The sequence below is a fragment of the Microplitis demolitor genome, chromosome 10, assembly GCF_026212275.2.
Source record: "Microplitis demolitor isolate Queensland-Clemson2020A chromosome 10, iyMicDemo2.1a, whole genome shotgun sequence".
In the NCBI taxonomy this organism is placed as follows: Eukaryota; Metazoa; Arthropoda; class Insecta; order Hymenoptera; family Braconidae; genus Microplitis; species Microplitis demolitor.
The window spans coordinates 16,598,926-16,622,997 of record NC_068554.1 but is presented as its reverse complement, the minus strand read 5'-3'; the positions used below and the strand labels follow the sequence as shown (position 1 = coordinate 16,622,997).

The following is a 24,072-nucleotide window of genomic DNA, read 5'->3' as shown; positions in this document are numbered from 1 at the left end:
TTTTAGGTTATGTTTTTTTTTATTTCAGAGGTTATTTTTTCCGAGGGACTGTCTCTAATTTTAATATCTGTTCGCTTTGAGGCGCTCTTGCTCGTTACGAGGATAAAAAAGAGTACGTGTGTTGCTGCGGTTTCATTACTTGGTGTCCCTTTGGGTGCCCGGTCTGTATAATGAGCGGATAACTTTGATACGTATGAAGATTTTTTTATGGCGTTGCTAGAGGCATTAATATTTAAATAATTAATGAATTTATTTGTCTTAACAAAAACCCTTGATATGAATTGGGATGGACCTAGAGATGTTGAGATACGAGGAGACGTTAGAATAGATGAAAGGATTGGCATTCAGAGGTAATTTAGCGATTATCGATGCTACGATTGGGCTATTGCCATCGTCAATTTAAACCCTAGTCCTTTCACGTGAATCACAATTTACAGGAAACGGATGTAAAATCAATTTGAGATCTGAAAGCAGCTAGAAGGAGTGGATTAAGATTTTGACATTAAGGCAACCCTTTTGTCAGAGAATTTTTTTATTGGTTATAAGCTTTCGGTGACGTTAAATTATAATTAGGCCAAGTAAAAAGAGACCTGGAGATGTGGAAAAAATATAAAAAATCATGAATTTAAATAACAATGACCAGAAATCGGATTTGGCCAAAAAGACGCTTGCAACCCTTCTTTCGGGGGACTTTTTAATTTTTTTTTAGACTTCCAGTTTGCTTCTATAGTCAATAGGAATCAGTGTGGAAGATTAGGGAACACGGAAAAAAATTGAAAAGCCAAAATTATTGGAATGAAACATCAAGAAATCAAATTTGGCCAAAAAGACGCTTTGAACCCTTCTTCTAGGGGACTTGTTGATTATTATTCAGACTTCCGTTTTTTTGTATATTGTAAATAGGCATTACTATGGAAGAGCAGGGAATATGGAAAAAATATAAAAAATTAAAATAAAACTCAAAAATATTGTTTTGTCGAAGAACACGGTTTTAACCCTTTTGTGGGAGAAGTTTAAAAAATTTGTATAGACTTGTGGTGTGTGTAAATTTTTAATAGGTCGCATCGCAGAAGTTGATAGAACATGGGAAAACTAGAAAACGACTAAAATATCTGAATAAAACAAAAAAAACTTTAACCCTTTTACTACTGAAGCAAAAGAACGCGAATAAAAAGCACGCGAACCCTATTAGCTTGGTTTGACTCCATGACTATTGGCAGGAGATTTGATCCCCAATCCGGTCTTTATTTGAGTATAATTATTGATTATTGGACTTCAGAAGGCCAGCTCTTGCATCAGGTTCACCAGCGACTCGAGTATGGAAGCAGAAGGCGAGAAGGGCGTCAGTATATGGGGGATGTAAAAGTGAGATACTCGCTCACTCATTCACTTGGTTTATCGGTTTGAGCTTTCTCCGTTGGAGGAGCTTTCTCACTGAGTAGGTACCAATACGGGTGGATTGCGCTTGGTCTAGAGACGAGGACTGGTGGGGCCGAGCGTAAAGGGTGAAGAAGAACTTGGGGGGTGATTAAGCTATACGCTAGATATATCCACCCTCACCCTACTCATTCTCAAAACCTCATCCTCATCCTCATTCTGGTTCCCGTTCTGCTAACCTCATACTACCAGCCAACCTCTTGCTGCTTGGGTGTCCGCGCACCCTTCGATATATTTCCCGCTTCCACCCTTTCCTCCCCAGCTACTCCCTCCCTCCCCCTTCTGCACCAGGGCCGTTTCTGTACTGACAATTAGACTGATAGGTATATCTTAGTCTGCTATCGATTTGATTCCATCCACCCTATCCCCTATATTGTACCCCCACATTTCGAAGAGTACAACATTAAGGGCTGCAGAGGACTAGGCGCCAAAGGGCTGGAGGGACGCCTTCATTTACAACTCACGATTTATACACTAAATCCAAACTAAATATTTTTTACTTATTTTTCACTTAGAAAATTCAATAGTTAGGTATTTAAGCCGGATTTCCGGGTAAATCGGTAATTGTAGGATTAATTATTAAATGGACTTCATATTCTACGCTTACCCGTGACCGCAAATTTAGTATTTGCACCTGTGATTTAGATAGTGCACTCACCTGTAACAAAAAATCATTTTAACGTTAGTTACTGGCTTAAATTATGAATGCGGTATTATGGTCACAAAGAAATTTTTTTCGGAAATTTTATTCTCTACTAAATTATCTCTATACATTTTTACGCTATCTCGTATACTTTTACTGCAGTTCTTGTCCCATCACTCAAAAAAATAAAATCTTGAATATAGCTTCTACATTTTAGGCTCTTGAGTCCAAACTATCGATCCTATCGAAAAAATTCATGTGATCAATTTTGTTGGAAATTAAATTTTCTAAAAATAAGTCTATGCTTACTTTACTCTATCTCTAGTAGCAAAGTCTGAATTTCGTATTAAAATTATAATAGTTAGTTTTTTCCTAAAAACCTAAAGTTAAAGATTTTTATGTATATACATATTATAAATATATATATATATACATGTATATCTGTATGAGTGCACTGACAGCCAGTTGTAAACCCATAAAGAAATTTAATAATAAATAAAAAAGAATATAAGCTCTGGAGTTTTTATCAGCTACCGCGTCGTTTGCTCGGCAGGAGACAAACGCCCGGGGGTCCCTCAAGAGTGTATTGCTCAGATTTATATTATGTCTCATCGTAAAAAGTCAAATGTACATTTTTTTTCTTGACTATACCGGAAAGACTAAATAAATAAATAAAACAAAAAAAATATTTAAAATAATCCCAATACGACAATAAAGTTAAAAATATATCGTTAAAATTTTTATAAATTTACTATTTCGGTGACCTCGTAACGAACTCGTTCTTCAAGCGCAGGCTAAAAAAGTGCCGACGACATTCTACAAATGACACTAATCGTCTTCCCACGGTTTCGGGACCGATTGTGTCTTGTGTTTTAAAAAATAAAACAATAAAAGGAGACTGGCACCCCGCAATTCGATAATTGTACCATCCAAACGGAAAAACAACTTTAAAACAAAACTCGAGAGTTTGGGTATTGTTTTTTTTTAAAAAAACGTATAACTTAAATAAATTATATTATTATCTATTGTTACTTCAACCCTCGGTAACGAGAATGAATAAAAGAAAAATATATAAAAAGAGTTAAAACTTTTTTACAAATCGGTAAAGTTTACAGCGACTCAATTTCACGTTAACACGCAACCCACTGACACTCCACCTTTTTTCAGTCTATCAATTACAGGAAAATTATAAAATCAATGAAATAGAGATTGTTATTTTGCAAATTTTGTCAGCTACAAAAAAAAACTGATACCTATTTTTGATATTTTCAATAGATACCTGGCAATTTTAATTTTATTAATGGAATAATTGGTTGGACGAGTGGTCATCACACGAGGACACTGAGTTTCGGCTTCCACGGCTAAACTATTGATTCTAGAGAAAAAATGCACAGTACCTTTTTTGTAGCTCATCAAATTTACTAAAAAAAAAGTTTTTTACATTTTTTCGATATTTTTGACAGGTAACCATAAATTTCAATTTTTAACAAGGATTGATAAGTACAACGAGCAATCACCACATGAGGACACTGAGTTTTAACTTCTACAGTTAAACTATTGATCCTGGAGAAAAAATGTATAGGACCTTTTTTGTAGAAGATGAAATTTCCTAAAAAAAAGTCTTTGACTCATATATGCCGCGAGTTATATTTTAAAAGTTATGCGCAAAAAAACGTCAAGTATTTTTACTACTCATTCAATTGATGGATAATTAAAGGTAATATGAAATTATAATTATTATTGTCATTTGAAATATTCTTTGTTAGAAAATATATATAGTACCGGATAAATCAATAAAAAATGAAGAAGTTAAAAAAGAAACGGATGGCTGCTAAAAAAGGGTTTGTGCCATCGATGAATAAATAACGAGGTAACGAGTTATGGGTAATTTTGTAGGTAAAAAATACAAAATAAAATAAAATATAAATGTGTTCATTTTTTAAAACTTGTTATTTATTCATACATATAAACTGGTGTGAACTCTGGTGGGTTTAAAATAATATTTCAGTCGATGGGCGAGTAAAGAATAAGAGGAAGCAGCCGGCAGTTGTCGATCGAGGTCAATGGACTCATTTGATTGACAACTACAACAGCTACTGTACTAAAAGACACCCACGAAAAAAAAATTAGATTCATGAGCTAAAGGATCTGTAATCTGTTGCCCGGGTCATTGTAATTAACGCCACCCGCATGGATTAATAATTATAAATTGACGGTTAATAATCACTTATTTTTAAATTATCCATACCCCTATTTTTAGATTTCGTTTTACGGTTTTAATTATCGAGGCGGCTTTTTGAGGTCAAAGAGTTGTTTTTATAAAATTTGATCCTCTACAAAATTATTTCTATACATTTTTTTGATATCTTTGATAGTTTAGCCCCAATTTTAATTTTAAATTACTTATTATTATAACCCATTATTTTTTTATTAGTGATTCAGATTTTCAGCTCTAGAGCCCAAATTATCAATTCTAGAGGAAAAACTTAAGAAATCAATTTTGTAGAGGATAAAATTTCCTACAAAAAAGTTTTTGGCACTTTTTCTCTATCTCTTATAGTTTTATAGAAATAAAAGAAAAAACGATTGAATATTTTCCGGGTTAGCGAAATTTCAATTTTCGCGTAAAAATAATTTTGAATATTGATACTTTTACCCTATTAGGAAAATTAAATCAGGGAGAATGAAAATGAGGTTTTAAAATACCCAGTACCTGTACTGAAGGCGAAGACTAGAATGATATTTAATACACCCCATCGTGGACACTGGCAACGATTATTGAAGATTAGATTTTTAAATTGGAAGGTGGTAAGACTCCCCCGTAATTATTATATTTTTTTTCAACCCTCATCGACTTTTAGAGCTCTTACTGCAGAGAAACTCGGAGCGAATTAGCATATCTCGGAAAGTGATCCCCGGTACCTAATTGAATTATTCTTAAATTCCCATAAAATCGTACGAAAATTACCGGCTACGATCCCAATCCCTAAAACCACCTCATTTATACTATATACTGATGTCTTTGAGCCCGCAGGCTTAATGTCTCCACGGTATATTGGACACGATTAATTTTCTGCAACGTTACACATCAGCTTAATATTTTATATTCCCTTTAAATCTTTAATTCGAATTATAAATAATTATTTTTTTAAATTTACCGCTATCTCTATCTTCAACTCCCCATAACTCGGAAAATATTAGTCGCGGCACTATGCTCTCAAAGCCAATTTTTTAGGAAATTTTATCCTCTACAAGAAAGGTCATTTGCTTTTTATCTCTAGGATTGATAGTTTAGACACGACAGTTGAATTAATAATTGATTAATTAATTAATTGTTTTAATGCTTTTTTATCGCCGTCAATTAATTGGAAATTTCTGGTTATCTAACTGAGGTAGCGTTAAAACGTATAGCACCTTTTTTGTAGCTGACAAAATTTAGAAAAAAAAAGTCTTTGATATTTTTTTCATTAGACTAATATTTTAGCCGCTAGAGGCCGCTTAAATAATGCGGATTATTAATAGCGTAAAATTTTTTATTGATTTGATTTATTAGGTCATACTCTAAAAAAAAAAATAAAAAATAATGACATTAATTCATTATTGAAGTGACAAGAGTATGCAATTAATTTATCCAATAATATTGACAATAACGTCGTACATATAAATTATTAATCCGTGAATTTTTATTAAACTTACAAGCCGTCAAACTGAATTTTTATTAATAGATTTGTTAAACGACAATATTTCAATGTAAAGAATAATTAAGTAATATATTAATTAAATAATATATCTTTATTTATCTTCCATATAATTTTGAATTTATGACAGGTTAAATTCTTTAAGAGCTGACGTTAAATTAATTATAAAAACCGAGCTTTCAATTTAAATTATTTGTCAATTATTTAATCGAAATTTAAAATAAAATCTATTCATTTTTATTATCAGCTTGTACAAAATAAAAAAATAAAACTGTAAAAGAACACTCAAGAAGTTTAAGGATCTTAAGACTTTGAAAATAAAAAAAAATCTTTTTATTTCTTGGGTTCGACTCACCCTCGGAGGGTAAGTGAGACCTTACACCCCAAGTACACCCTACTTAACTACTTTTTTTCCGCAGCCCTCTTCGGGACTTGTCCGATGCCTCGATAAATTAGCGACAAATTAATTCACCATTTTAATTTGTTTATTTAAATGTCTTATGAATTTTTATTGGAATTTTGTTGCGCCTCAAGTATTTATTCGATTTCAACAAAAAGAAGACTTTTTTTTTAGGAAATTTTATAAGCTACAAAAAAGTTATCATACATTTTTTCGATATTTTTGATAGACAATCGGCAATTTCAATTTTTGAGATGGAATAATTGGTTGGACGTGCGATGACCGCATACGGATACTGAGTTTCGGCTTCCACGGCTGAACTATTGGTTTTAGAGCAAAAATGTATAGGACCTTTTTTGTAGCCCATTAAATTTACTAAAGAAAAGATCTCTTACATTTTTTCGATATTTTGAATAGATAGCCGGCAATTGTAATTGTTAAAATAGAAGGATAGGTTCCACCAGGGACCACTACATGAGGACATTGAGCTTCGACTTTTACGGCTAAATTATTGATCGTAGACAAAAAATGTATGAGACCTTTTTTGTAGTCCATTAAATTTGGTAAAAAAAAGATGTCTTGTATTTTTTCGATATTTTTGATAGATAACCAGAAATTTCAATTTTTTTAATGAAGTAACCAGTTGAACGAGTAATCATGTGAGGGTATTGTTACAAGATCATTTTTTTAACCCATTAAATTTTGTAACAAAAACTCTTGACATTTTTTCCGATATTTCCAATAATATTGGCGGTAAAGCCGAAAAAAAATCTTAAAACAACCATTTTAACAAATTCAAGCAAATGACAATGTTAATTAATTACTAAATTAAACTCTCGTGTCTAAGCTATTGATCCTAGAGAAAAAATGTACAGGACCTTTTTTGTAGCCTATTAAATTTGCTAAAAAAAAGTCTTTACATTTTTTCCGATATCTCCGATAGTTTGCCCGGTAGAGTCAAAAAAAATCTTAAAATAATAACCGTTTCATAAAATCACCAAGATAAATATTTATAAAAAAAAGTTTGATAGTGGTAGAAAAAATGAGAGGACAGGATGATCGGAAAGCTACTTGAGTAGAGTTTTTATAGTACATCGATTTTCCCCATTGTATCGGTACTCGACTAGCTCTCGTTCTCGAAGCACTATTATTCCCTTGATTTAAATTATATTTTTTTTCCATCGTGGTTCGTTCATTGCGAGTTCTCGCACCCTCGATATGAGTTGTAAAAAGTGTAGTTGTGGTGTAGGTGCCATGGAGGCAAGCGAATATGAGATTTTTGCTCTTACGGTAATCCGTCCCCTTTACTATAACGATAGCGGCTATCGATAATCGATAAACACCGCTATAAGAGTACCTCAGGGATAGTATTGTACGTGAGTACGTTAGTACATAGAGGCTCATGTGTGCCGGTTACTCGTGTTATACCCCCAAGGGGCTAATCTCTTTACATACCTATGCTCAGAAACGTGTCGCTTCTCAACAGGCTATATTACAAGCTATAATCTAAGATCAAACTAATTTTGTATGATTTGTTTGTTATAACAATTGCTTCATTATCATTATAAACTTTAAATAGCAAAATTTCAAATTTTTATTTTTGGCGCCCACGTGCTTGCAAACTATACCTGCTAGCTCAAAATAACTAATAACTTTTTTTTAGGAAATTTTATCCTCTACAAAAAAGATCTAGTACATTTTTACTCTAAAATCAATAGTTTAACCATGGAAGTCGAAACTCAATGTCCTCGTAGGGTGACTGCTGGTCGAACCTATTACTCCATGTTAAAAATTGAAATTTCTGGTTATCTATCAAAAATATCGAAAAAATTTGTAAGAACTTTTTATTAAAAAATTTTATCCTCTACAAAAATGGTCCTATACATTTTTTCGCTATTTTTAATGGATACCCAGAAATTTCAAATTTTCGATTGAAGTAATTGGCAGGACGTGCAATCACCACATGCAGACATTGAGTTTCGGCTTCTATGGCTAAACTATTGATCCTAGAGGAAAAATGTACATGATCTTTTTTGTAGCTCATCAAATTTGCTAAAAAAAAGATGTCATACATTTTTTTGATATTCTTAACAGATAACTAGAAATTTCAATTTTTTGAAAGGAGCAATGAGTTGGAGGAGCGGTCACCACATGAGGGTCCTGAATTTTGACTTCCACGGCTAAACTATTAATCCTATTGAAAAAATATATAGGACAATTTTCATAAGGGAGGAAATTTGTTAGAAAAAAGTCTTTATTTTTTGCTCTACCTATGGTAGTTTACACGTTATCGTAATTCAAAGCAATGGTAGTAAGTATTGATTAATAAAAGATGGCATTGACGTATTGATGTCATCGGGTACGATATTTAGCGGCTTACGTGGCCCGATCGCATTAGTTCATGTTTATTTAAGCGAGTTATAGGTTATAGCATTTGATACGTAAGGTCTTAGTCAACTTATTCGAACTTGTTCGATCACAGTTAATAAACTACTGCTTTCACCCCTCTCTTATTCCGTGACACGTACACGTGTTCTTACCCAATGGGCTATTGTTCTTTGTTATAGAGCCTTAAATGTCTTACTTTAACCTAAAAATAGTAAATTTTTTTTTTAATAAAAAGTAAATCGAGAAGCTCTGATAGATTTTAAGTAAAATAGCGATTTTACTTCGGCTCACGGCCAACGGACATTTATAGGTCGGCTAGAGTCAATTGCGTTCGACTATGTAAATAACCGTCCGGTCATTTCTCTCTCTGTCACGGCGAGACTTTAGTCACGCGACCTAATATACTTGATTTATTTTTCGCCGGATAATTTTAAAAAAATTTTATTGATTCTTATACTTCAGACTATCAACAGACTGGTCGAAATAATTAGACGTTTAAAGAGGTCTAGGGTTAGGAAATTTTCTGGGTTACAAAAAAGTATTAAAACTTTTCTTTCTCCGATTATTAGTTTCCTTAGAATAAATTTCTGAATAAAAATATAATTTTTCTAATTTCGGTAGATTGTCATTCCTACTTTCTAAATTAGAAATTCTGATTAAACTATTAAAAATAATTTCACGTTTAAGGAGGTCTAGGATTAGGAAATTTTCTGAGCTACAAAAAAATATTTAAGCTTTTTTTCCTCTGATTAATAGTTTTGTTAAAAAAAATTAATATAATTTTTTTAATGACAAAAAAATACTTACAAGTGATATAAATTCACTGTTATACAATTTATTGACAACTGATCAGTTACATTAACTACGGAACTCTAATCGTGACCCCAGCTCTCATCGAAGACGATCGAATTACATCAAAGCGATAAATAATAATTCGACTAGTAAGTTAAATAATCAGAGAATTTAAATCCCGGTCATTGGCGCCAGTTTTATTTATCTGAATAAACAGAAATAAAACTGATCACTACCTACATATTTTCGTTACGTAATAAAATTGATAGAGACTCAAAATAACATATTGTTGTGTTTATTTTTAAAAAAAAATTATCAATAAAGTCAAGAGTTGGATTAGGACTTTGTCGAACTCAACGTAACCGGAAGTAACCGCAATCTGTCTGACCAATGTCCTTAGGCCAACAATCTTGGGCAAATAGAACCGGAATCCCGAGATATAGATAGGACACTTATACTAAGACTACAAATGAATTTAAGGGTTTGGGGTTTCGGCATTTGCGTTTGCGGATGCATATTGAGGTATCGGTGGTAGGAAAGGGTGTATGGGTTTTAGTAAATGGTTAGTGGTCCTTTGGTGTTTAGTCAAGCCCGAACCTCAGTCCGTTATCGGTTAAAACTGGACTACTGATGACTGGATCTCGTAGTACTCTTTTGCTGTTTGGACCACAATGTTGTGACCAACATACAGAGCTTATGGTGACTAAAATATTCATCAGAGGAAAAATGTTGTAATACTTTCTTGTAATCCAGAAAATTTCCTAACTCGAGATCTCGTTGAATGGTTTATTATGTCTACTAGTTTAATTATAATCTTCATTTAAAAAAAATTATATTTTCATTCAGAATTTTTTTTTAAGGAAACTATCAATCGGAGAAAAAAAAGTTGCGATACTTTTTTATAGCCCAGAAAATTTCCTAACTCATAACCTCCTATGATGACAAATTATTCAGAAAAATTACCACGAATTGCGAGTCGAAAGTCGATAAAAAAAAGGAGGCAAAAGATGATGCAAATAGATTTATATAAATGAAAATTAAATGTATAAAGTTAGGTTGCTAGTACTGGGGAAAACTAATAGGACGATTTTCAACGGCGAGCGTTTAATTAAATTAATTATATGCGCGCACCTTATAGCAGAGATGGGCTACGCTTCGGCGGCCCTGGTTGGCTGGTAATATAAATTGTGAGAGGGACCAAAGAGAGGACGCCGTTTGAGGAGGATGAACCAGGCGTTGGCAGTAACGGCATTGAGACTGTCTGAAAAGGTGGATGAGAATGAGCCGCTGGGGTGGGAGGGCAAGGGGGAGGGAGAGGGGTAAAGATGAAATGGGCCGGGGTGGTTGATATTGGTCTGATGATGCCGCTCGCTACTGCTTGGGAAAATGCCACCATGGACGCTATGCGATTCCTAACTTTGATAGTTACATTTATATACATTATATACATCTATATATATATATATATATATATATATATATATATATATATATATATATATATATTTCATTTCTATGCTTTGCATTACTCTGATCTATCTCACGGATTATATTAACAGTTATTACGTTATTATTTTCAAAAATTATTTTTTCATATTTTTTAATAAATGACCAGTGATTTTTGTAGAAAATTTCCTTCTCTACAATTTTTTATATAATGATTTTTTTCGAAAACTCGAAATTTAAAAAGTTATGGCTAAAATACGGAAAAAGCACTATTTCGATAAAATTTTTTAGAAATTTTTTAAAAATAAATCGATCGAGTAGTCGGATAGGAAATTTCCTTCTCTACAATTTTGTTCCCGGGGATTTTTATAAAACTTCAATATTTTAGAAGTTATGTCAAAAAAACTAAAAAAAGTACTGAAAAGCTATAAAAAATTTCGAAATTTGATAAAATTTTTCAAAAAATAAATAAAGGTCTTATCCGACAGAAAATTTTCTCCTCTACAATTTGGTAAGAATGGATTTTTTTTAAAAGTTTGATATTTGACAAATTATTTTCGAAAAACGAAAAAAATGAACAATGGGGTGAAAAGATTTCCATTGAATGAAATAAATATAAATAATTATTATTATTATAATGAATTGCCTGAAATAAAGGAATTTATCCGTATTAAATATAATATTAACTATATAAAATATATATGTATATAATACATTAAATACGTATAACTTTTTTAAGCCTCTTGGACGTCTCGCTGAGCTTTTGGCCAGCGCAAGTATACGATATTTAAAATTAATCCTTCCTTTGTACCTCACTCATACCCCAACCCACATCCTTCTATCTCTTACTGTCTGTCTTTTTTATTATTATTATAATGCCGATCCATATATATGTATATATATATATATATAAAACGGGTGGTATAAATTTTAGTCTATTATATTAAATATAACGGCGGTGGCGGTGGCGAAAGCGAAAAGGCTGCGAAAGGGTGAAAAAGAGACTCGAGTGTGAGACGTCTCATTGTCTTTATTCTATATAATATATATATATATATATATATATATATATAAGCTTTAGATTTTAAAATCGATTGATCATGATTAGTTTAATTAGAATTTATATTTTTAGAAAATTCTAGTTTTTTTAAATTTAAATTTCGCGGGCAAAATTTAAATTTTTGAATTTGGAAGTAATTTCTGTCTGTTTTTTTTTTTTTTTTTTTGGTCTGGAAATTTAAAATTACTAAATTTAACACAAAAAAGATCAAAACGATAATCTGCAGCACTAATTTTTTAAAGTTTGAATTTCGCGGGAAAATTTGAATTTTTGAACTGTCGCTTAAAAATCAATTTTATTTGGTTCTGAATGAAAAAAATATTCAGTTTAGCATAAAAATTGTTCAATACAACATTTAAAGAAGAAAATTTAGACAAGGACTAATTGTTTAAAAGTCAAATTTCGCGGGAAAAATTTGAATTTTTGAACTGTAGCTCAGAAATCAATTTTTTTTTGTTTTAGAAAAAATATTGAATCTGATAAGGAAGTTTTTGGATACAAAATTTTAGAAAAAAAAATTTCTATCAAAGCTTCACAAATGCTAATTTATTGGAATTTTAATTTCGCGGGAAAAATTAAAAATTTTTAAATGAGCTCAGAATAAAATAAAGTTTTTCGACTTGAAATTGAAAATTACCAATTTTGAGTAAAAATTAAGCAGATAAAATTGTAGAACAAAAAATTTCCTACGAAATTTACCCCTTTTTTTATTTTTTAAACAAAAAATTCTCTTAATTCAAAAAAATAACAAGAATTGTTTTTTTGATAAAATAATATATAAATAAAAATAAAAAATTTGTACTGTAAAATTTTATAAACTCAGTTTGTGGTAGAAAACATAAAACCCGAGTTTCAGTTGCAAAAAGTAAAAGTTGAGTTGACAAATAAACAAAAAAAAAAAACCTGCGCTAGTGCTCGGTACGGAGACAGAGTAAATAAATTTTTAAATAAGAGTTTTTTGGCCTCGCAGATTCCGTCAGTATATCGGAAAGGGAGAATTATCCTTTGGTTTGTGCATTATCCTGAGGACGAAGGATGAGAGAGTAAAAAAAGTAAAAAAATAGGGGATGAAACCCAGGACTGTCTCCCCCGAAAAATGAAAAGCATCAAAAGCTACGCAACAAAGACAGAAGACAGCAGACAAATTCGTCAGACTTTTGGGCAATCGCAAGTTAATACGGACAAACTAAAGGCATTTTCCTGCTCCTATTTCCCCTTATTTCGTTATTATTCGTTTTCCATCATCCCTAGTCACTCAAATATTTAAAACCCTTCCTTCTACTCATACATTTTATCGTCTTTTCCTTTAATGACATCTGCTACCAATGCTTTGATAAATTACCTATTCGACTCGCGCTTTTCATCCTATTTCGCGGAAACTATTGATTTTACGATAAAATTTATAAGGACCTTTTTTGTAGACCAGACATTTTCCTACAAAAAAGATATCAGTAAAAATTTTCACAGGTCTGATAATTCACAAGTTATGGGGTTTGAAACAATTTTTTAAATGACCTTTAATGTAAAATCTAAGGGATGTTTATTTTCAGCTTTTCCGACGAATCTATTGATTTTAGGTGAAAAATTATACGGGCCTTTTTTGAAGACCTGATAATTTTTTACAAAAAAGGTATGAAAAAAATTTTCATAGGTCTAATAATTTATGAGTTATAGGAATTCAAAGAAATTCTTTTTGTATGACCTTGTAAAATAATAAAATTTAGAAGGCTGTAAATTTTCGGCTTTTCCTAGGAAATTATTGACTTTAAATGAAAATGTAATGAGACCTTTTCTGTAGAGGACAAAATTTCCTAAAAGCCGTGTCTGTAAAAATTCAAGAAAACCTGAAAATTTATGAGTTTAGCTCAATAGAAAATTCCAAGACAAAATATGGAAAATTCTACAATTGCTATGAGATTTTTTGGGTACAGGAAAAATGAACTCTGGGAAAATTTGAGAAAACTGAAACAAAGACTTCAAGGAAAATTTTGAGGAAAATTTCTGGAAAAACTAATTAATTATTGACACTTGTTTAATTAGATTTAAAAATTTTTCTCTAGAAAATAAGAATAAGAGAAAATTTCGGAAATTTAGGCCCATGGAAAATCTTAATGAAAATTTGGGGAAAATTCTTTAATTACTGTGAGACTTTTCTTGTAGAGAATAAGTTTCCTATAGGGAAATTTTAAAAAAATTCAGTTAAACTTAAAGGAAAATTTCAAGGAAAATTTCTGGAAAAATTAATTGATTACTGATACTTTTTAAAGAAGATCAAATTTTTTGTAGAAATTAAGAATAAAAGAAAACTCGGGAAATTCAGTCCCAAGGAAAATTCTGAAGAAAATCTGTGGAAAATCCTTCAATTACTTTGAGACTTTTCGTATAGAGGGAAAATTTAGCATGGGAAAATTTGACGAAACTTAAGTAGCTAGGCTTTCAGGAAAATTTCGCGGAAAGTTTTTAAGAATATTTCTGGGAAAATTAATCAATGACTGATACTTTTTTCAGTCAAAAATAAAATTTTCTTCAAAAAATAGGATTGGAAGAAAATTTAAGAAATGTGAGTCCATGGAAAATCCTAAAGAAAATTTGTCGAAAATTCAAGTGATTTTTTTAATCTTAATAAATTGGTGGATCTATTTTAATAAATTTTAAAATTAAAAAAACTAAATAAAATTAAATTAAAAAAGTAACAATAAAAAATTGATGTTGCGTAAAGATATCTTTATCTTTATTATTATCATTAAATCTTCATATCAGTGTAAACATAATAAATACCATTAAAAACTGATACAAAATGGCCGACGATAATTATGAGTTTAAACTTTGAATAGTAATAAAACAATTAATACGGTGTAATAACAAATTATAAATATCGTATATCAACAATATATATGTATATATATATATATATATATATATATATATATATATATATATATATATATATATATATATATATATATATATGTAAGAATGTAGGTATGTACTTGTTTTAGTGTACAGAGTACATTAACATGTTTAAAACCGTATTTTAAAACAACGTTTGATGTTTTATTTACATTGGCATCAGCTCGCCATCGTCTATCGTCATTTAAAGTGTGTGTACTGATAGTTTAATACTCGTACATTATTTTCAGATGTCTTATTAGTTTAACAACAAAATTTCGTCTCTTCTGTTTATCATTTTTTTTTTTTACAAAATTCCAAATTTTCAACAAAAACTCCTAAAATTTGTTTTTAAATGCTCATTACTCTGAGGCAATGGACGCTAGTACAAAAAAGTCAAATGTTTTTTGTAGTAAATTTAATTCTCTAACAAATCGGACTCTTAAGATTTTTCGATAAAATCGATAGTTTATGAGCTAGAGTCATTTTAATAATTTTAGAATCGATTAATTCAGATTTTAGCTATTCACATTTAAAAGTACCGATATCTCGAAAAGTATTCGAGATATCGAAAAAATGTAAAAGACTTTTTTTGTAGGTTATTCAATTTCCTATAAAATCGGTCTCATACTTTTTTTAAAAAAAACCGACAGTTTACGATCTAGAGCCATTTGAATTATTTTAGAACCGCTTACTCCAAATTTCAGAGATTTTTCAGTTTCTTAGACTTCCAAATATCGATATCTCGAAAATCATTCGAGATATCGAAAATATTTACTGTACCTTTTTTGTAGGGGATCAAATTTCCTATAAGACAGCTAATAGACTCATGAAAATGATCGATAGTTCAGACAAGAGCGGCGATTAACCATAGAAATTTATAACTATCGCTATTTCAGCCGCGTAATTAATTTCTTTGCCTGTAATTAGTGAACGATCGGTCGCGGCATATGTCGATCAAAGAATTTTACACGGCAAATAAAATAACAAAAAAAAAGTTTCTGAGCAATGATGACGTATTTCGTATAGTTTAGGAGGAAAAGCTCATTAACTGTTGATATATATATGAAAAAAAAAGTGTGTTAGTAGCAGAGTAAAATATATCTCGTTTTTAGATGGGTAATAATTACGCGGTTTCTGGATTTTTTTCTACTTGAAACTTACGAAATGAATATCTAACGATATTGGCTCTTTTTTTTGTTCTCTTTATTTATCTCTCTCTCTCTTTCTCTATCTCTAAAACCTCAATCTGTATTTCATCTGTGGTAAGTACTCGTCCATATTTCGTCTACTATCAACAGATCCAGGCACATTACCCACGTAATTTTCACTCGAGTGCAAATATTCCCAGGTTTTTTTTTATTTTTTTTTGAGCCAGACAGAAAACCCTTATACGCTATCTCTCAAGCACAGAATCCTTTCGATTAGTCTCAACTCTACATGTTGCTATTTAACTCTACCTGAATAACTATTTTATTAAAAAATATTTTTACCACTCTCCAGCTCATCAGATTCTCATCGCGGCATCTATCGGTCAAAGAAATTTTTTTAGGAAATCTTATTCCCTACAAAAAAGTTCCTTTGCACTTTTCCTCTAGCTCACATATTTTTCTTGTATCTTTCCATTCTTTTTCCCGTTGGAAAATCTTCAGAGTAACTAAGTTTATACTTTCATCTCTAGCGCCTTAACTATCAGTCCTATGAAAAAAGTTCATAAGACTAATTTTGTAGGAAATTTAATTTCCTACAAAAAACTTTTGAACACTTTTCCTCTAACTCCTATATTTTAGGCAGAAAATCAATTTTCCTTCCGAAAAATCAAGTTAATTCATTTTTTCTTTAATTCCAAAAGTACTAAAGTTTAAATCGCTGTAACTCAGAAACTATTGAAGTTACAGTTTTAAAGTACTGATTCTTTTTTGTAGGTAATTAAATTTCCTATGAAAAAGTTTTTGGTGAATTTGTGCCGCAGTGATTATTTTCCGAGCTAGAGAGCGTCGAAAATAAAAAGTAGCATTTTTTGAAAAATAAGTCGAAAAATGAATTTTAAGTGAAACAACGAATTATAAATTGATATTAAGGTTGTTAATTATGTGAATTTATGAAACATATTAATAATGATAATAATAATGATAAAAAAATATGTACCGCAATAGCGTGTGTAGACTGTGGCCACGAACAAAAGTCATGACGATACGCCATCGTCGGCGGTTTCTATAAATCTTTTGTGACCCGATAAGAAAAGATTGCCTACTATATCGATGAGTGTATAAAGTTGGGCTGTACAACAAATCCGACCCCGACTCAGTAGGTGGTACGCGACATAGACCTCGCGTGTTTCTTGAAATACATTTAAAACAGTAATTACGATATAATCAACAGGCCGTGACCAGATACGCATCTGGCAATACCCGGCTCAACTTTTCTTCAAAAGCTTTCAGGATATTGCGCAAAAAAAAATTATAATAATAATGATTTTTAATATCAGCTGCAATCGATGTTAATAAAAATAGTTCTTCAGAAATTCAATCGATTCTTTTGTTCGAAGCTCGATTACTTTGATATAGGGGTTGGATTTTTGAATTGTTGATAAATTTTTGTAGCTGGGAAAATTTACTAACTCTAGACCTCTTTTGATGTATAATTATTTTCATTGGTTTGATTAGAATCTTTAATTTAAATTTAGAAAATATTGAACTTTGGGAAACTAGAGGAAGAAAATTTTTCTGTCGGTTTTAAACTTCGATATCTCGGAAACTAATAGTCGGAAGTCGATAGTGTCAAAGTGAAAATTATAGCTGGAAGCCTAAGCCTTGAAATAAGACCAAGAACGTTTAAAAATTTTGATTAGTTCAGAAGTTATGAATTTTTTAAGTTAAAAAAACCATGGAGGTTTTTTTTATTAGTAATTGAATTTAAAATTATTTTTAAAAATTCATAACTTTTAAACTAATTAAAATTAAGCTACTGGGTTGGTCTAGAATTAAAGCTTAGACCCTCGGCTTCATTTTTTATAAAAACAAGATTGACTTCCGGTCATTAGTTTGTAAGATATCGCCTTAGATAGATAGGGGTAGATTTTAATGGAACTCGAAATTTTGATTTTTGGTTTTAAAAATTTTAAAATTCATAACTTTCAAACTAATTGATATTCAGGCTCGTTCTTGGTCTCATTTCAAAGCTTACACTTCCAGCAAAAATTTTTATTTTCATTTAATTGATCCCCGACCAATAGCTTCTGAGATATAAATTTTTAAAGCCGATGCCCGAAAACCGGATTCAAATTTTCAGTTCTCAATTTCTATTTTCCGCTTTCAAAAATTTCTCATTTCCACACTAATACTAATTAAGGCCTCTAATTAGTCCCATTCAAAAGATCAGATCTCCAGCTACAATTTTCGCAGCTCAGTCGTAAAAATCTCTCTATAAGTTTCCGAGATACTGGACTCTAAAGTTCGGTTGTAAATTCAAACGCAGATCAACAAAATAAAAAAAATCAATTAAATGCGGTAGGGTAAAAAAAACTAGTAACGTATTTAAATAGCACTCAACACGCGATTGTTCGTAAGCGGAAGAGCCAGTGTCCGAGCACTTAAAAAAAATGAAGGGTAAAATTTTTATTTAGTTTTTTTTTGCCTTTTTATGTTTCAATTATTAACTTGAATATAATATTCCATTTTATCACCTCCCCCTCTCTCTAGCCCTTAAAGTGGAGAATAAAAGGAGGTTGGAACAAAAAAAAATATAAAATGTCTATCGACACCTCGATTGTTTGTGCTAGCGATCTATAGAAAAAAAAAGAAAAAAATTCACGGCTTTTTTCCGCGATGATAACAGAGCAAAAAAAATAATAAAGCTGGTACTTGAAGGGGAATCGACGATTATCGGCGTGGGATTACAGAAAAGAAAAAAAATAAAGAATTTAAGTTAAAGCGAATGAGAGTCTCTTTGACGGAATCGAGAACTCTTCGAACTGATTGTCTGTTTATCATTATATTATTGGTTTTTGCTGGGATAAATCAAAGATAAGTACCTGGGTGTCATTTTTATTACGCCATTTATTTTTATTTTTTTTCTGACGCGATCAATTGATTTTATTTATTCTGTTTTGCGTTTGAATTTACTACCGGACTTTTGAGTTCAGTATCTCGGGAATTTATGCGGGGATTTTGATGACTGAGCTGTGAAAATTGTAGCTGGTGATCTGATCTTTCAAATGGGACTAATTAGAGGCCTTAATTAGTATTAGTGTGGGAATGAGAAATTTTTGAAAGCGGAAAGTAGAAATTGAGAACTGAAATTTTGAATCCGGTTTTCGGGCATCGGCTTTAAAAATTTTATATCTCAGAAGCTATTGGTCGGGGATCAATTATTAAAAAATTAAAAATTGTTGCTGGAAGTGTAAGCTTTAAAATGAGACCAATAACGAGCCTGAATATCAATTAGTTTGAAAGTTATGAATTTTAAAGTTTTAAAACCAAAAATCAAAATTTCGAGTTCCATTAAAATCTACCCCTATCTATACAAGGCGATATCTTGCAAACTAATGACCGGAAGTCAATCTTGTTTTTATAAAAAATGAAGCCGAGGGTCTAAGCTTTAATTCTAGACCAACTCAGTAGCTTAATTTTAATTAGTTTAGAAGTTATGAATTTTTAAAAATAATTTTGAATTCAATCACTAATAAAAAAATCCTCCATAGTTTTTTAAACTTAAAAAATTCATAACTTCTGAACTAATTAAAATTTTCAGACTGTCTTGGTCTCGTTTTAATGCTTAGACTCTTAGCTATAATTTTATTTTTGACACTATTGACTTCCGACTATTAGTTTCCGAGATATCGATTCTCAAATAATTTATTCACAGCAAAAGTCATAATTATGCAAATTCTTTACGAAATAAAAATTCAATAATTTTTTATAATTAACCAAATAATTATCTCACTAATTATCATGACGATTATCAACGATCATAGAATCAAAATTGAAATAAAAAATGGCTTAGTGGCAAGTTAATAATTCGCGATCATTAAAATATTCAGTATCCGCAATTCAACTCGCGGCTTCAATCCAAGTATTTTTAATTGACATATTTATAAGTATGTCGAGTATATATTCTTCTTATGAACTATTTAGATGATTCGAAAAATGAAAGAATGAAAAAAAAAATTTTTTTCAATTTTTGAAAGTAAAAAATCAAAATGATAAAAAAATTACCTCTTTTTCTTTGGCCTGTAGCTCGTTATCCAGGTTGTTCGGTGATCTCCTTGAATTACTTTCAGTGGAATTATGCTCAGTACTGGGTAATGCATTTTGGGGCAACTGTCCCTCAGTCTTTGAATTATCACTCGCCGCGTACTTTTCTTTTAACGCTGTTAATTCTTTTTCTGCTAATGTCGCCCTCTGTAATCACAGACAAACATAATGTTTAATGATATTTATCAAGATGACAAAGCACTTATTTTTATTTTGGAAAAACGGAAAATTTGATTTTTGATTTTTTTAAACTTTTGGCTCTAACTCGTGAAATATTAAATTTTTGGTTTAAATTCACTGGACTTAAGTTGTAGAGCCTGAAATTTTCTAAAGGAAAAGTATATTTGTTTGTTTTTCCGATAAAATTTTCCGCGATCCGAAATTAGGCAAAAAAAATTTCGAAATTTGTGATTTTTCAATTAAAATTTATTCATAATGAGATATCTTTGAAAATATTAATCTGAGGGTAAAAATGCTAGGATACAAAATTGTAGAACGTAAAATTTCCTGAAGGATATATACCTTTGTTTATTTTTCTGACCATAAAATTTCCCACAAATCGTAATTTTGAAAAGAAAATTTCGGAATTTATGATTTTTCGATTCTAATTTATTTAAAGCAGAATATCATCAAAAATATTGATCTGAGGGTAAAAATGCTAGAATACAAAATTGTAGAGTGCAAAATTTCCTATACGATAGATGCATCCGCCTATTTTTAAATTCGTAAATTCGATTTAAAAAAATCGAAAAAAAAAAGTGGATAAATAATTTAAATATAAAGAATCTCGATTAAAGGAATGTTGAGCTTGACAGGGCGAGATAGTTGGCGATCCTCGCCAGCTGTTGCGTGTGTACACAACTAAAGAGCAAGTGAGTGAGAGTTGAGAGTTTAGAGAGAGAAAGGGAGTATGTTTGATACCTAAATACTCTCTTGAGAGTAGGGTATCCCGTGTGAACTGAAGATACATATATAGACACACACGAACACAGAGAAATATTTAAGCACCTAACGACTTACAAGTACTAACTTACTTTTAATACACACAAATATAACGGAGATTGTGAGCTATAGAAACACATGATCAACACAGGATCAATGCTACTGATGAGCATCTGTAGAAATAGTTTGTCTGGCTCTTATTATCCGTCTTTTTCTCCTTTTACGATTTCTTAAACTCCATCCGTTTCTTTTTGTTCTCATATCAGCTTCAGGTTTTTTATATTTTTTGCGCTGCTAAAAAGATCTTTATGGTGGGAAAGTACCGCGAGACGACTATAATTTACAATTGGCTTCGAATGGTTGACTAATTATTTGTTTAGATTTTTATTGAAGCATAACTTCTAAACCAAAGGATTTATGATAAAACTTGTGGTTACCTTTTTTGTAGAGGGTTTTGTGCAGAAAAGAATGAGACCAAGAACGAGAAAATCGGTTCATTAGTTCCGGAGATATGGCCTTGAACAATGATATTGTTTTTCAAGGTCATTAATTAGAAATTTTTGGGTCCAGTTTTAGACGCCAGGATCTTGGAAACTAAAGAGTTTATAAAAAAATGTATAGAATACTTTTTTGTAGTGTATATATTACAGAAGAATATAAGCCCAAGAACGAGTAAATCGGATGGTTAGTTTCGGAGATATCGATTTAAAAAAAAAAAAAAAAACTAAATTAGCATCGAAAAATTTTGATTCAGTTCCATCTCAATTAATATCTTTGGTAATAAAAAATTTCGAATGAAACAAATAAATGCAAGAACAGCAATACAATAAACCGTACAATGGCCGTTGAAGAAAATGCAAATGAGTTTCCAGTTTGCGTTACCCACACTCGTTCCGAGTGAAAAAAAAGAAATCGCTACCTGAGTAGCCGTACAATGCCGGTATATTTTTATGGCCCGACGCGGGGATCTAATGGCACCCCGTGGACAAAAAATACTCGAGCCCAAAACAAAAGAATAGATTCAGAGTAGACGTCATTGTTTTCCGTATATTCCGCACCCTTCATACATTTATTTCCTTCCCCTCCTTCCTCGCTCCTCTTCCTTACCCGCGAACTTCTAACATTATTTAAAAAAAAAAAAAACTAAATATCGCAACATTTCTCACTTCTTGGGCCCCATAGACATAGATTACAATATCGGGGGTGGTCCCCTTATGAGGCGGAGGGTGACTCCCTGCAGATACGTTTCGAGCCTCCCCTATGTTCATGGATCACTCGTGTCAGAGCGTGTTTATTTATAAACATAAATTTTAATGATGATCCTGATGAAAATATAAGAACATTTACGTTATTTATTACCTTGTCATTTTTTTACGCTTTCATACCTCATAGATTTTAATATTCAGGGTATAGTTTACAGGGAAGGGAGAAAAATATTTAAGCGGCTTAATTTTTCATTACGAGATCAAAGGAGTTTTTCAAAGATTTTTCCACAAAAAAGACTAAATACCGTTTTTTTAGTCTGATAGCTTCACTTGGCATATTGAAAATTTTATGCTCTACAAATTTAGTCCTTTGTACTTTTTTTCTAAGCCCAATACTTCTGGGGTTATCTGCAGGAATCTAATCTAGAAGCAAATCCCCATTTTCCCAATTTTCCTCCGAGGAAAATTTTTGAAAAATAGCTGTTGAATATGATCTTGTAGGAAATTTCCTGCTCTACAAGTTAATTTAAGTAGACTTTAGAGCAAAAATAAATATTTTGTAAGTTATTTTAAAAAAACAAATTTTAGATAACCAGGCTAATAAACTCTTGTATATCTCGAACGCGAAAATCCTTTGATTTAAAATAGACGGTGGTTTGATGTCATTGACATCTTTAGCGTTTAGTGCGTTAGTATTGTGCGTTAGTTAGACGTGCGGGCGGTGAAAGCAAAAAGGGCTAGAAGCACAAGGGTTTCTTCCGATTTTCTCTTTCAACGGGGGACTAAGCCTACTGATTGGGGACGATAAACCGGGTGGCTCGATCCAGGAAGAAGAGGAGGTACACCAGGGAAAGGAGTAAAGGAAGGGGTAAAACACTAATTAGTTATCAAAGGGCGAAGAAGGGTTTGGTGACAAAATAGTATAGAAGTCTCTTTGGATCTCGCCCTGCTCAAATTTTCCCTCATTTCAGGCCCGTTCCTTACCCTCCTATCCCCTGACAATATTTCCCTCCCTCTTTGTAGGCTCATTCGGTCTCTTATTCACTCGCTCCTTTATCTCGAGTGTCTTAATACCACTGGGAACACCGTGTATTGATTTTCGAATCATTAATTCTACGTCTAATCAGAACTTACGCTGATATTTTCCGAGGGTGATGATGGGGCGTTAAATTAAAAAAAAAAAAACAATTCTTTTTTGTTATCAGATAAGAAATATTTATTAGTATCATTTTTTTTAACACCAGAGCTCGTTTATTTCAAAAGAAATTGAATATTTATGATTTTTATCCCTTTTTTTTATCAACTTTCAAAGACTGATTACTCAGAATCTATGAGGGTTATAAAGAAGTCTACTGCCTTGTTCCTTAGAGCATTTAATAAAGAAAAAAATGAGACCAAGAACGATTGATTTGGATTATTAGATTAGGAGAAATGGTGATTGCGAAATCATCGTTTTTCAAGGTCATTGATAAGGAAGTTGTGGGTTCATTTTTAGACGTCAGAATCTTGGAAACTAAATAGTTTATGAAAAAATGTAAAGAGTCCTTTTTTATAGAGTATAGATAACTAAAAAATATAAGCCCAAGAACGAGCAAATTGGATGAATAGAAGCGGAGATATGAATTTTTATAAAAAATATCAAAATGATAATTATTTGAAATTTCCGAACGAGACGAATTTTTTAGTAAAATAAAAAAAAAGGTCGTACAGAGGACATCTTTTCGGTTGAATGAATTTAACAGAACTGCGTGTAATTATAATTGTAAAGTAATTTGATGACGGGTGATGGTTTGATCCTAAAAGCTAGTAGAGCCAGAAAAGGGTGAGGAGAGGAGTAAAGAGACACAGCGGGACTAGACAATGGGAAAATGGATAAAAGTTGATAATGCGACGAAACAATAGAAGATTCGATGTGTC

At 31.4% G+C, this 24,072-nt stretch overlaps 1 protein-coding gene across 6 annotated transcripts in view; it reads right to left on the bottom strand.

Moving 5' to 3' along the window:
• LOC103577302 (homeobox protein cut) overlaps nt 1-24,072 on the bottom strand; it is a 126,522-nt gene that overhangs the window by 20,234 nt on the left and 82,216 nt on the right. For all 6 annotated transcript variants that reach the window (XM_014444687.2, XM_014444690.2, XM_014444689.2 and 3 more), the window contains exon 3: nt 19,970-20,155. In XM_014444687.2, the coding sequence (XP_014300173.1) occupies nt 19,970-20,155 (186 nt within the window). The remainder of the gene's footprint in view (nt 1-19,969; nt 20,156-24,072) is intronic.